Below are 14,159 nucleotides of genomic sequence, written 5' to 3'. Positions count from 1 at the left end.
GACAAGCTTAGTAAAATATTGTTAAATTATCTAATATATATTTATGTAATTCACCAATCCTCAACGGTCAGTCACTTGGAATCACAGTTTAAAAATAAGATAACCTCTTATTACTGCACGTCAGTTCAAAGTTATTTTCAGTTATGCCTCAGTCTTGCCACCTTCTGCAGCGACACTTATCGCATCAGCCAGGAGCAGAGTGAAAACAAGACTCCACCTTCCAGAAACCACAGTGCAGACTTTCCTGCAGCGTCATCTCCACCAGCACCTGCCAGCTGAGCCGTCCCGGCTGCCTCCTGTGCGACACGAGTCAGACCAAATTCTTCCATGGAGCATTTCAGGCTGAACTCATGGGAAGTGCTGCAGCCGCAAAGACTGAACAGCAGCAAATTACTATTTCAATGAGACACGTGAGGAACGGAGAAACTCTCCAAAGAGGTTCAGGAGGTGGTGTTTGTTACTCTCACTGCTAAAGCAATGTGCCAGCACATCACAGCCAGGACAAGCAGAGGCTGCTTACTGCGTGTTCCCCAACTTCGCCAAAGCAAATCAACCCCCAAAGGTGGATCTGTGCTATGGGAACCTCAAATCAATCATTGTATCTATTTGTTTGTAATACAGGCCAGTTTATTATTCAATTGACAAAGACCGTACCCAAAAGGTGCTCTTCTCATTTCCCCACTTGTATAATATTAAATCACAACACCTCTTCACCTCATTTTCTTACAGGTGTGCACAAATATCACAGGGCTCCTTCATCTCCTTTGAAAGAAGAACAAATGGCTTCTGAAACAGCAGAGCATAAAGCCGAAGTCACGACCTCCTACACCTTAGCATTCCAAAAGGCAGGTAATACTCTGGAATGGTCATTAAATGATACAGTCTACAACTTTATTGGGGTCTATTCCTGTCAACTATCACTGACCCATAACAGACACGCAGAGCAGAGTCACGACGGTGGCAACACTAGAAACAAGGAGGTCCACAGAGAAAGAACTTCTTCCCAGATGAGCGCTAACGTCAATGAGATGTGATTACCATAAAATCTGGTTCACCACCGAGCCAGAGTTTTGAAAGAAATCCAGAAGACAACGCCAAGATAAATCGGCTGCTGGAGGAAGCGATGCCCTGACGTCTGGCTCCGACATGACAACCTGGTTCCTGGGAGGAAGAGGTGATGTGGAGCAACGTGGGGAAGCGCAGGCAGGCAGGTCAGCTGCAGCCTGAGCCGCTCACCAGTGATCCAACCAGACCTGACTCCTGCTCCCAGGCACCGCCGCTTCAGCAAAGCAAACGTGGAGTGCACAACCCTGCGTGGCACCAACAGACCCCCCAGTCCTCCCGTGGAGAACGCTCCTCCCTTCTGACAACGCACAGACCAGCACGGTGCTGTCTGACGCCTGCTTAACAAAGCTGAGGCTCCGTGCATCAGCACCACTGCTACTGAACAGGAGTTAACAACACAACTTCACTGTGCAAAAACATTCCTCCCCTTCACATCAAATGCTGCCTATGCACTCAGGAATTACGTAAATCCCACCAAAATTAATGAGAATTTCATTCAAGAAGAGTAATTTCCATGCACGCTAATATATGAATGTATGTCAGTGTAACACACTCCGGTTTACAGCCACTCACTAACTCAGAAATAATTTCCTGCCTTCGCAGAAAGTGGATTTGTCCGGCGCACCAAGAAACTGGAGTAAACCCCAGCGGGCTGCTTCGTCGCGCCGGGGCCAAGGTCAGTTCAGCCTCTACAAAGCCCTCTTAACCAATTTTCACCTTTGCTCTGAAAAACGTGCGATAAAGCGAGAGCCAGCTGTATTACTCATTACGCAGTCACTCTAGGTCAACCCTCCAAATCTTATTTTCAGTCTCCTGAATAAAAATTCTTGGCCGCACACAGACTGAGGCTACAGAGGCCTTTCCAAGTTTCAATCGTGGATCCCCACCGCCTGCTTTAGACACACACGGAACGCTTCCTGCTCTCACTCACTGCCCATCGCAACACAAACCCTCTCTCTTAAGGCCAAGTGGTCACTCTCCAAACTCAACCCCCCGTGCAGCACAAGAGTTTCTTGGTAACTCCACATCGAAGGTATTCAGTGTGGGTTTTCCAAGCTCTCGAGCTCGTTTATGTCAGGCAGTCACCTCACACACAACAGTTACACTTTTTTTAATATAAACAAGATTAGAGGGCCTCGCCATTGCAGAACTCAACGGCAGCAACGTGGGAGCAAACGCTTTCCTGGTCCCAAAGTCACACAGGTGTCAGTCCTTGTCTGTATCTAGGACACTCCTGAATTTATATAGCTATACCAGAAATGAAGCGATGATGTTCTGTGCTCATCTACCACACCACAAACCCAGGCGAGACACTTTTGCTGCCTCTGAGCCCCCCGAAACACACTCTGTCACAGATACAGCCAGTATTTACAGGTTTTGGAAGCGCTTATAGAAGAGCAAAGGAGACTCAAGCGATCATCCAAGCACCACCAAGGATCTATATCACCCGTGAGAGAGGGAACAACTCCCGGAGAGCAGGATCATCCCAAAAGAGGGGCAGATGCCCCAGTGCTAAAAAGCCGCAACGCAGCCAAGGATGAGCAGGGAAACCTGCACAAGCACCAGTGTGCCCCCAGTAAGGACCAGTAAAGATGAGAACCCGCCAGGACACACAGGGCTGCTGGGACTGAAAACTCCAGTTAATTTTAACCCAGCAAACAACAAGGCCCAGGGGGCGAGCTGGCACTTGTCAAAAGGAATTGTGCTGTCAGTTAAATTAACAGAGCCAGGGCCCTGAACTGTCCTTACAATTACCAAACGGGGATTTGAAGGACCTGACAAATTAACAGGAGAGCAACATATATTTACCTTGTGGATTTTCAGTATCATCTTTTTTTATTCCAGAATAATCCAAAGGTTTTTTCCTAAACTGATAGCTACCAAAGTAGCTGAACTGTAATTTTAAGTAAATATTACTGTAAATAATCAGTGCTAATACTGCACCTTATATTAAGCAAATACAGTTGCTAATATGACCTTTACATATAAATTCAAAGTGTAATAATGCATCACATTTCATGGTCTGCAGGTATCTCCAGGGATTGTACACTAGTCTTATATATTAAGGAATCCTCGTTTATGTAGAACTGATATTCACCCAGGCGGACACACAGCAAAACTATCACAGGCTAAATTTCACTCTTTATCACAAAGGATTTTTTCTTTCAAGTGATGTTTCCCAGTAAGAAAAAGAACAAGTGGAATTAAATCACAGAAAATACAGAAAGCCAATCAGACAGGTGAAAAAACAAGCAAACAACCTAGGAAATCCTTTGGACAAAAAGCAGCTGAGAAATATTCCAGCCAATGATGTAAAAATCCTGTCTCTGGAAGTGCACCCTGAGCCTGAGGGTTTGTGAGTTTTATTTTTCGAAGTTGGACAACATTAAACAGATTAAATATATGTATTTACTAGCAGTAACAGTGACTGAAGAGGGTTTAAACTATCTGTTTCTATTAAGCCAATTATGTTAAATGGGGTAACCAAAGCAAACTAGAATGCTGCTTCTCAGCCTCCAGTTTGCACAGGGACATTGCAGTGGGATTACTGCTCAAAAAAAAGGGGCAATGTTACTATGAGAACAGAACCCCAGAATGTCAGGGGTTGAAGGGACCTGGAAAGCTCGTCCAGTGCAATCCCCCCATGGAGCAGGAACACCCAGATGAGGTTACACAGGAAGGTGTCCAGGCGGGTTGGAATGTCTGCACAGGAGACTCCACAACCCCCTGGGCAGCCTGGGCCAGGCTCTGCCACCCTCACCAGGAAGAAGTTTCATCTCAAATTTAAGTGGAACCTCTTGTGTTCCAGTTTGCACCCATTGCCCCTTGTCCTGTCACTGGTTGTCACCAGAAGAGCCTGGCTCCATCCTCCTGACACGCACCCTTTAGATACTTGTGAACATGAATGAGTCCCCCCTCAGTGTCCTCTTGTCCAGCTCCAGAGCCCCAGCTCCCCCGAGCTGGGATTGAGGCAGGAAAGAACAAGAAACATTAACAACATTCAGGCTGCTGCCTGAATCAAACACCCTTAGAATGGAGGGGGAAAAAAAATAGCAGGTGGAACAGCCTAAATACTTTGTAGGACTCAATTTATATACTCACAAGTTGTTAAAGTTTTTTAAATTAACCAAAGGTTTACAAATTCCAGATGGAAACAAGTGCCACCTACTCAGCTGTGGGAGACTGATGGTGTTTGTCTTGTTTGAACAGCTCATATAGCACTTTATTTAAAAAATATCTACCCTGAGTGCACACATACACATATATATAGGATCTAGGAGAGAGAAAAAGACTATTTACCAGCCGACAATAAGCAAAGCACCGCACAGTCAACAACAGGCCTGCCACTACCATCTAGATCCAGGGTTAAAATATGTCATTCCATCAACTGATTACTGCACTATTTTTAGTCCTCTCCTATAACAATAGCTGGTAAAGAAAGAATGTGAAGTCACAAGTATTAGACAGGATTAGGTGGTTTAACTACTATTTTTGTAGTAAAGGATTCATCATTAGAACTGCTACTACCATCAGCACTGGAAGCAAGAAGCTATCGAAATTTCAGACTGGCTAATGCTTCACATGGCATGTAGCCAAGGTGATTAATGATTCAGGGTACAGAAATAAATGCAAGAAAGGCCGCCTTTCTGAGTGGCTCAGCTTCGTTAGCTAATTATGGTTTTCCTCAGATTTTATTCACCAAGGGAAGTGATTTATTAATGTGGAATGTAGGTTACCCTGCGATGTCTCGGGCACAACGTTGTTGGGGTGCAAACTTGCAAAATACTGGATTAGGGAAGCAGGGAGCTTCATTTGCCCCGCTGGAGCTGGCCCCATCTTGGCAGAACCATCCTCTGCTTCCCAGTGTGTGTCTGGATCACAGTTTTGGTGCGAGCGCTCAGGCCACACTGAGATCTGACTCGTGTGACCCCCAGGAAGCTCTTCCTTTCACTCCCACCCCTACGGACTCAGAGGAAACATTCTTAAAATCACTTTCTGAAGATCTCGAAGTGGTTTTTCTACCCTGTACAAGAAAAGGATTCTCCAGTACCCGATTTTAATTATCCAACTTAGCCAATTTACTCGTGCTCCTTCTATCTCAGGAGGAATTTTGAAAGGGCAATGCAAAGCTAAAAGCTAATTTAAATGTTCCAATTCCTCTTCCCCGAGATATCCCCTTCGCTAGAGAGAAACCTCTGCGAAACAAAGCAGCCGAACTAGATATTTCCTTCCAGCAAGGTATTCTGTTCTAAACTATCTGGGTATTAAGTCAGCACAGCCATTTCCATGTCAACCAGCTCACCGTGACAAGGAAGTACCCACGAAAATTCAACAGACTGAAGGAAACACACATCAGCAAACGATCTTCAAGAACAAAGCCACGTGCTCTGTCACGCGGTGCATACGGGTAAGGACTCGCTCCGTGCCTCCAACTCCAGCCCAGACAATAGCTCTGGAAAGGGCAGCTGCCAGAATTACCTTCTGTCTCCACCTGAATGCAAGTTCCCAGTTCAGAAGTCGCACGGTCACGCTGCCAAAAGGCAAAACTGAGCATAAAACCCAGTCCCGGCCCTGTTGCTCTCACTATTCTTCACCAACTGTATGTGAAAAATTCCCCACATTCAACAAGCCGATCCCTGCAGAGTTCTATTGTCTCAAATTATTAATTAAACATGCTCTCAAAGAAAGTAAATCCCTAAAATCATTTGCTTCTACTAAGCAACTCCCATATTAGCCTAACTGCAATCCAGACAGTCTGAGTGCCTCTATTCAGTGTAATTCCGAAGGGACCACCACCAGCGATGCTCTGTCTTCGCCAGTTCAAGAACATACGTGTGCGCACAAGCCGCGCGAGACCCCGTCCACAAAAACCTGCCCAGTTTTCCTACAAACCTCCTCAGTGTCGATAACGTCTCCTTGACTGATACCTTGACTGTCTTTTCATTCCCCTCGGGAGCAGTGGGTGGCTGTTTGGATTTGTAACGAGATACACAACCAATACAAATCCAACCCAGGCCATTCCTCAGCGGGAGGCATCTCGTACCTCTTCACTCACCTACTCCAAGTGAGGTTCTGATCTCGACCCATTTTTTGCAGGATAAACAGCGAGCAAACACCCCAGTGCAGCTATCAGGACTGCACAAACAGTATGAAGAGCAATCAGGCATCATAGACAAACAACAGCCTAAACCTCTTTGGTTTTAATCTTGGAATTGCTGGTGGACATGGACAATCTCGCTGCCTTTTGTGGATAAAAAAAGACTACGCTTTGCAGTCAAGACCTGGCTGATCAAGTGTCTGCCATGTAAAGTCTGGCGTGAAGTATTTGTAGCTGCAGACAGCTGCAGTTTGCTCAGGAGTTCAGAGATTCCAGTCCAGAAAATAAAAAGGCCAATTTTACCACTACTTCAGTGTCTACAATGAAGAGGAATTTATCGTATATGCTGTTTGTGTGGATGGCTTAGTTTTGATACCTAAATATGCAAAATGACAGTAGCATCTGTAATTGCTTAATTTTACATAACACTTGCATATCTCTCCAGCTTCTGGGAGAGAAGGGAAAAATGCAAAGGGAAAAGAAAGTTTCTAGGTAAAATAGAAAGAGAACTCGCTGTGTGCACCAGGAGGACACCACGCGCACCCTGGGGCAGAGAGACGGCCTGAAGCCAGCCCCACTAAAGCATTCACAGCTCGCTCCCCAGAGCTGCTGCTGCGAGTCCGGAGGAGGAACAGCCAGCACCAGCAAAAACGAAAAAGAAAGGATCCCGTAAGTTCAGTTCTCACAACGCTCAACGCTATTTAATAACACATAATGAAATGCTATCATTTGGTAAAAAAAATCACTGGAGTATTATCACCAGAGATAGATGTCTGTCTACACGTGGAACCAAGAAGAAACTGGGATTCAACAATTAAAAAAATCCCTCTACCTTTAATTACGACCTCCCAAGCTCTAGGCAGGCATTAACCTATATTACCCTATAATTATTTTTTTCCAAGTTTCCATTATCTTTTAGCTACTGAGTTTCCTAACCAGTCTTCAAGGCAACAAGGCAAGGGCCCTCCCTGCAGTATCTTTGGAAGCTGAAAATCAAAAGTGCAGTAATACAAGTGTATCCATAAGCAAGTGAGACTTAGCAGACACCCCAACCTTTCCCTTCTCTGCGTGTCCCAGCACTTCCTTCCACTTCTGTTCTTGCAGGACAAATTCAATTCTACCTCAGCTAAGCCCAAAGTGAATTAAACCATTTTGTATGCATAAGACTAGTTCTTGCTCCAAGGAATTCATAATTTAAGAAGCAGATGCAGAGGTGGCCAAAAAAAAAAAAAAAAAAATCAAAAGAAAAGGCAGTATTGGGATTACATATATCCCACATTCTGTTTCCCATGAGTAAAACGCTGAGGCAAACAGAGAACCACGGAAAAAGGGGCAGCCAAGAAAGGCTGAAGCAGTAAACACGGATAGAACTGCCCAGCAATCACTGGAGTACACGGCATCAAATGAGACACGAGAAAAGCGTTACTGCCCATCTCAGAGCTGGCTTTGAAGAAACGAAACATGAGGATCGGTTTGAAGATGTATATCGAATGCAGAACACCCATGGCACGTGACAAATACCTTGTACCCAATGTAAAAACCACCAGGAACTAGAACGGGTGAGGTCCCAACATTAACTATATAATGGTGGGTATTTCTTGAGGGGAAAAACAGAGAAAGCATCACACACAACCTTGTGAGCTTAATCCTGCAGGTATATTTTGTCCATACAACTTTCTCAGACATATTCTGCCTCTGAAGAGTACAAGTGTTATTTTCTAAAAGTTCATTTAAACTAGTATAAGCTAATGAGTTTTCATTAAGTGGACTATTTCTTAGTATCATTTAATTCAAGAAGTTACGGAAGAAAATCAAGCTGAAGAGCTTGTTGGCTATTATTTGAAAAACTAGAGGGAGGAGCTATTCAAAAGCTTGCAAAAGCTTTGTGGTTGATGCTCCGACAATATTTGTGGGCATCGTTTGCTTTTAAAATGTGCTTACACTCCAGTTCTGCTCCCTTCGCAGAGGAAGCACATTTTCTTCGCCGAGTTACTTACAGGTCACCGGCAGCAAGCCGGAGTGAGTCATGGACTCATTTAACTCCAGCACATCTGACAATGCAACTGAAGAGATGTCGAGTAAACACTACTACGGCGACGCGGTTTGGCCCGCTACCCTTTCAGAAACGTTACGTCGTCGTAAGAAGTTAGCTGTGTTTCTAAAAGCACCGTTTCATGGCATTAAGGCTGTTCTCTTCTCCGCTCAGCTAAGCACATAAATAGCTCCTTCCCCTCCCAGGTATAACCAGAAAAACCCAAACCCATAAACCCCAAAACAAACAAGCAAAGAAACACAGGAAAATACATTACCAGCGACTTCCAGAATTGTGTTTCTCAATATTGGAATGGTAAAAGCCCAACCTACATGCATTGGCAGTTTTGTAATACCATTACATAAGAATTATTTAACTACAGCAACAGATCTGAAAAGCAGCTCCAGTCACTGCTACACTGGTTCACACATAAAAAAAATCAATAAAGGGAATGATAAATTTTGCAAACATGCATTTGACTGTCACAGAGAGCGCAACAGGATTTCAACACTCTCAAGAGCAGAACGTTGCAGCTCAAAGCTACCAAGGCACCGCAATCCTGAAAAGAGAAAACAGAAAGTACAACTGTTGCCATTCCAACCGCACAATGACCAGCTCAAGCTTTAAAAGGTGTCATTAAAAGCATCTATCACGAACCCGACGCGTTCACGTGTTGAGTTTGGAAACATAGAACTTTTTTTTGTCTTTACCTGATGCTCTGCATGAATGTTATCCCCAGTGGGCCAGCGATGTTTGCTGTTATTATAGCCGCCTCCACCGCTTCCTCCTCCCCCAAGCTGCTCACCATGCTGCCTCTGGAAGAAATAATCCACCATGGCGTCGTCCTGGGAGCGGCCCGCCACGCCGATGGACCCGGGGACGGGGCTGGAGTGCGTCCCCGCCGCCAGCGCCTGGTTTGCGGGCGGCTGCGCCTGAGCCTGGGACCCTGTTCCAGATGTCAATACAACAGGCATGGTGGGATTAGCTGTGTCTTGAGCGTGCTGCTTCAGGTGGGGGCTGAACGAGTCCTGCCAGAGTACTGCTTTTCTCTTCAAAACACACGCAACGCTCATTCCACCAACACCTACAGGGGGAGAGATGGTGAGAAAGAGAGCAGGGAAAGAAAACGTGAAAACCTTACAGCTTCGGCTTTACGTATTAAATAACACACCCATCTTGCGACTGGGGAAACATCACGATGCCATATCTGACTCCTTTTAATGTAGTTATTTGCTCCGTTAACCTAGCAACTATCACAGGAAAATGCACGCTAGCCAAAAATCTCACATATTCTGTGCTGCAAAGTGTTATCAGTATATGCAAGACTCATGTAAGGTGCCCATTAGGCTGAAATCAGAATGCCCGTTTACGTGAGGGACGGAACGCTGACTGGAGTGCTGCCACCCAAGATTGCTAGAAAAAGCCTCCGAAAAACCCAGTGGAACACAAATTACACCATCAGTGCCTGCCATGCTTGTTTACACCTGACAAATTACAAGGCAGATCTTCAATCGATATCCAAGTCCTGCTGCACCACGATGTGTTCACTCAGTCATGCAAAACATCAAGGCAACAGGTTTTTCTTTTCAAATGCAAACTTCAAATACCGGATTGCTGCTTATACAGTTAATTAAGTCCCAAACACAATGTGCATTCTTCCTACAAACTCAGAAGGTGGCTTTGGCCATGAGAAGGTAACACACACCAGCAGGTTTGGTAGGAGGTGCCCTGGAGAAGGAGCAGCCAACCAGCCTGTGGCAGAACCTTCCAGAGCCAGAGCAGCCAGAGCTGACAGTCCCAGGAACCACCCAACACCAAAAATACCCCAAATGCTTCGCTTACACCCAAAATCATCTGCCGCAGGACAACAGGCAGACTATGCTGACAGCAACTCACTCATTCACTAACCTCTCAAATATTTTGATAGCATCCCAGCATCACAAAACCACACAGGTTTGTTGTTTTAAGACAATATTATCAGCTGATAAGACATCACCTGTGTGTTCTCCCCCCGTTATGTAACGCTAAAGCCAATGCACAGCACACACACAAAGCAAATTTGTTTTTAAAGGTGCGGTAGACTCAGAATTATTATTTTCTTAAGCACACTGCTAGTTTATTTCTTCAGTTACCTGAATGCAACACAAACACCACAGAGGTACAGGGACTGAACGGGTGGGGAAGGGTGAGCAGCCCCACAGCTGCACACCGGCAAGAAAATGGGGTTTGTTTTTCCTGTTGTCCCTCGGTGGCCCTGACCCCCGGCCCTGATCCCCACAGCAGCTCTGGGGGCCTGAGAAGCGGCTCCATGTCCTCTCTGCTCCTCACAGTAATTTTGAACAACACTCAACTACTACAATAATTTTCCAACAGTGGAGAAAGTTGACATACACACAAAAAAACCCAAATCTTGTCTTTGATCAAATTTACTCAAGGTTTTCCCACTCATTGACAACAGTGTTAATATTCACAGGAAAATGACTATAAAAGCTGCAGAGATAGGACTTTTCCACTGCACACACAACATGTATTTATTGACACACACAAAGCCTCTGTGGCCACATAAACAAGCAGCTCTGCAAAGCTTTCTATACATTCAAAAACCGTCACAACTTCGCTACCAACAACATTTCACAGAACCAACTCATTCTTTTTCCAAAAATGCTGGAAATCACCACCTTCCTCAAACACCCCATTAAACTCTCTGACAACACCTGGTATTGCTAAACCTTCACTGATTTTTAACAATACAATACTATCAATTACTGGTATTTTCCCTTTAGTTTCTCTTTAATAAACATTATCAAAATCCTTCAGTAACATGAAAGGAGCTAATAAAGCTTCTCTATGCAGCAAGAAAGAAAATAATTAAGTAAATACAGGTAAGAAAGTCACACATCACGAAGCTGGGGTGTAAAATAATGGTAGACAATGAAATCTGAGCAGCCCCTACAAAAAGAAGCTACAAGTTATCCCAGAGTAGTCTTTAGAAAAGTACAGGAACATACTATGAATCCACAAAAGCTTTCAAGTATTCTGGACTGTGAAAAGTCCCTGTTTCCAGGGGAAATGCCCCTACTAGGAATCACGAGTGGGCGCCTGCACAGCCACAACCTCACTTTGCTCCCTCAAAAGGCAGCGCTGCTCACCAGCACAAATTAATTTCTGATTTAACCTGCACACCAATCGTTAATAACAGTGTCACTATAAAGATCTGGGGGAGTTTTGAGGCTCTAGAAAATCTCGGGCGAGCTACCAGGCAGTTCCACACAAGTGGCTCCTGCTCGCAGACGCTTCCTCTTTCGTCTGATCCAGACAAGGCAGCTCCAACACGAGAGAGAGAAAAAAAACTTGGCAAAGGCGACATTTTGAAAGGGAGCAAAGGGAAAAGGAGCATTCTGGGTAGTTCAAGTTTAGTTCCAAGCTGTGTTTTTATAGAAATGCCGTGTTAAATGCAGCGGACAGCTGAATCCTGTCATTCAAAGCGCACGGAGCATCAGAAATATGTGAAGTCACCTACACAACGCACACTCACGAGCGGAGCGGCAGCTGCAAGACTCGCTAATGGCTACCGGGACCCTTTTCATTTCCAAACTCTTCGTAAAAATATATCAACTTTACCTAAATAAACCCTTCGCTGGGAAGAGTCGTGTATTTACAAACAAAGGCTTCTACGCTGCTCCAGCTTGCTCAAAAAGGACAATTTTCCCTTTCCCTTGATAAAAACATAGCGTGTAAATAAACTGTGTTATCATCACAAGCAAAACCCTTTAGACTATGGGATGTTCCACAAGCAACAGAAACTTCGGAATCACCTCCAAGCAAGTTTTAAGCACAAGCGGCAACGGCGCTGAACAAGGCGGCTTTAATCCGCAGCAAGCGCAGCTCCGCGCTCCACCGCTCCTATTCAGTGTTCCTCTAAAAACAACACACGATATCGAAAAATTAAGTCAGCACAAGATCTGCGTTTCAAAGAGCTCAACCGTGAACTAGAAGAGAGTTTGGGTCGGGTGGCTTTGGGGTTTTTGGGGTTTTTTTGAAAGTTACAGTGGAAATTTAAGCGCAGCCATTGTTCGAGAGCTGTGTGGCCTACCAGAACTTTTAAGGCTAAACCCTGTGTTTTCCTGAAAACATGGGGAGACGCAGCAGGACGCGGGGGCACTGATCACCAAAATAATTGCTTAAACCAGCATTAAACCACTGTAATATAAATGCTACCCCTTACCCCACCTCCCTCCTTCTCAATAAAGGAAATTCCTTACTCATGATCTGTCGAATAAAATCTCTGCTCAGGACAAAGTTATTAAACATTGACCAAAAAAAAAAAAACAACAGAGTCTTTCTTAGGTTGGGGCAAGAGACAAACTCTTAAAAACACAGTTCGCAACTAAAAAGGGCCGAATGCCGTTATTACATGAAAACGAGATAAAAACGAGGGGGAAAAAATAAATACAAAAACAAAACACCAGGGTCACCCAGCACATCAGAAAGTATTGTCTGCGTTTTCCTCCCCTCCCGTTCCGAGGCACCGACCCTCTCCGTGCCGGGGACACCGACCCCCAGCCCCGCCGAACACCCCCCAGGGCCGGGGGGTGCGAAGGAAACACAACCACCCCCCCACCGCGGGGCAGCACCGGGCCGGGCCCCCCGGGCAACAAAGCGCGGCCTCGGCCCTTCCCGGCGGGCCGGGCTGGGCCCCCCGGCAGCGGGGGAAGCCCGGGGCGGGGAACCCGCAGCGGGCCGAGCCCGGGGGGACGCGGGCGGGGGGCGCCGGCGCCGCCCGGGATGGACCCGCGGGCCCCCCCCAACAATAACACCCCCCTCCGTGCCGGGGCGCGGCGGCGGGAGCCCGGGGAGCCGCGCACGGGAGGCCGGGGCCCGCCGCGCCCCCCTCCCCGCTAACAATAGGGGCCAGGCCCCGGCCCCCGAGCGCCGACAAGGAGCCGGGCGGGAGAGCCGGGCGCAGCGCCCCATCGCCGCTCGCCTTCGGGGCGGCCTGGCGCCGCTCCGCCCGCCCTCCCCACCAATATGGCCCCACCGGCGGCTCCGCGGAGGTGCGCGGCGCGCCCGGGGCCCGGTCCGGTGCCGATACTCACGGGCGGAGCGGTAGGATGAAGACGGATCTCGGCCCCCCCCAGGCCGCTCGCCGCCTGCCTCTCCCCCTGCCTTTCACTCCGACAACATGGCGGCCCGGCGGGGACGGGCGCCGCGCTGCACGCCGGGAAGGCGAGGCCGCTCCAAGCGCCGCCGGGCCGCCGCTCCCCCGGCCGGGCCGGGCCGGGCCTTGCCCGCGGCCCCGCGCCCCCGCGCCCCGTTCCGCCCCCCTAGGCCCGCACGGCGCCGGCCCGGGAGCGCCCGGAGGGGTCAGGCGGTGCCCGGCGCCCTCCTGCGCGTCCCGTCATGGGGGTCGCCGCTCTCCGGGCAGGCCCGGGCCGGGTTGGGGCCAGGCCCGGGTTGGGCCCGCGGCCTCAGGCTGTGTGTGGCCCCTTCCCCAGGTGCGGCCGGGAGCACGGGCCGCGCTCGGTCTCACGCCGCCGCCATCAGCGCTGCCCGGGCTAACGGGGCTGTGCTTGAGCCTCCTCCGCCGCCCCCGGCCCTGGGCGCCCCCGGCCCTGGGCGCCCCCAGCCCCCGGGCCGGCCCTGGGTGGCGGGGAGGCCGCAGGGATCACCACCTCCTGCCCGAACCCCCCGGCACCCGGGGCTGTGCGCACGAAGAACCGCCCGGAGGCTCAATCACAGCGGGGCGCGGGCTCCTCCGCGCCCTCGCAAGCCCAGCGCCGGCGGCCAAGCACAATTCTGGGGTGTTTTCCCCCACGTTTCCCGTACTCCCGCTCCCCACACAGCCAGCGCGGTGTGGAAACTACAGAGCCCAGCGTGCCCCGCTCCGGCTGCCGGGGCGGCCCGCGCCGCGCTGAGCGCCGGGAGCGGTAGTTCCTGCGCTCACACCTCCATGTTAAAGGGGCA

At 48.3% G+C, this 14,159-nt stretch overlaps 1 protein-coding gene across 11 annotated transcripts in view; it reads right to left on the bottom strand.

Moving 5' to 3' along the window:
- PUM1 (pumilio RNA binding family member 1) overlaps positions 1-13,394 on the bottom strand; it is a 55,190-nt gene extending 41,796 nt beyond the window's left edge. For 7 of the 11 annotated variants that reach the window (XM_080357450.1, XM_080357454.1, XM_080357455.1 and 4 more), the window contains exons 1-2: positions 13,292-13,394; positions 8,906-9,279 (exon numbers count right to left, since the gene is read on the bottom strand). In XM_080357450.1, coding sequence (XP_080213576.1) covers positions 8,906-9,268 — 363 coding nt within the window. In that variant the 5' untranslated portion in view covers positions 9,269-9,279; positions 13,292-13,394. Of the gene's footprint in view, positions 1-8,472; positions 8,755-8,905; positions 9,280-13,291 lie in introns of those variants that run through there. The other 4 variants (XM_080357459.1, XM_080357460.1, XM_080357452.1 and 1 more) reach the window with 3 other exon arrangements.
- Between the last annotated feature and the right edge of the window lie 765 nt (positions 13,395-14,159).

The sequence above is a fragment of the Nesoenas mayeri genome, assembly GCF_963082525.1.
Source record: "Nesoenas mayeri genome assembly, chromosome: 21".
Classification (NCBI taxonomy): domain Eukaryota; kingdom Metazoa; phylum Chordata; class Aves; order Columbiformes; family Columbidae; genus Nesoenas; species Nesoenas mayeri.
This window is presented reverse-complemented; position numbering and strand designations above follow the sequence as displayed.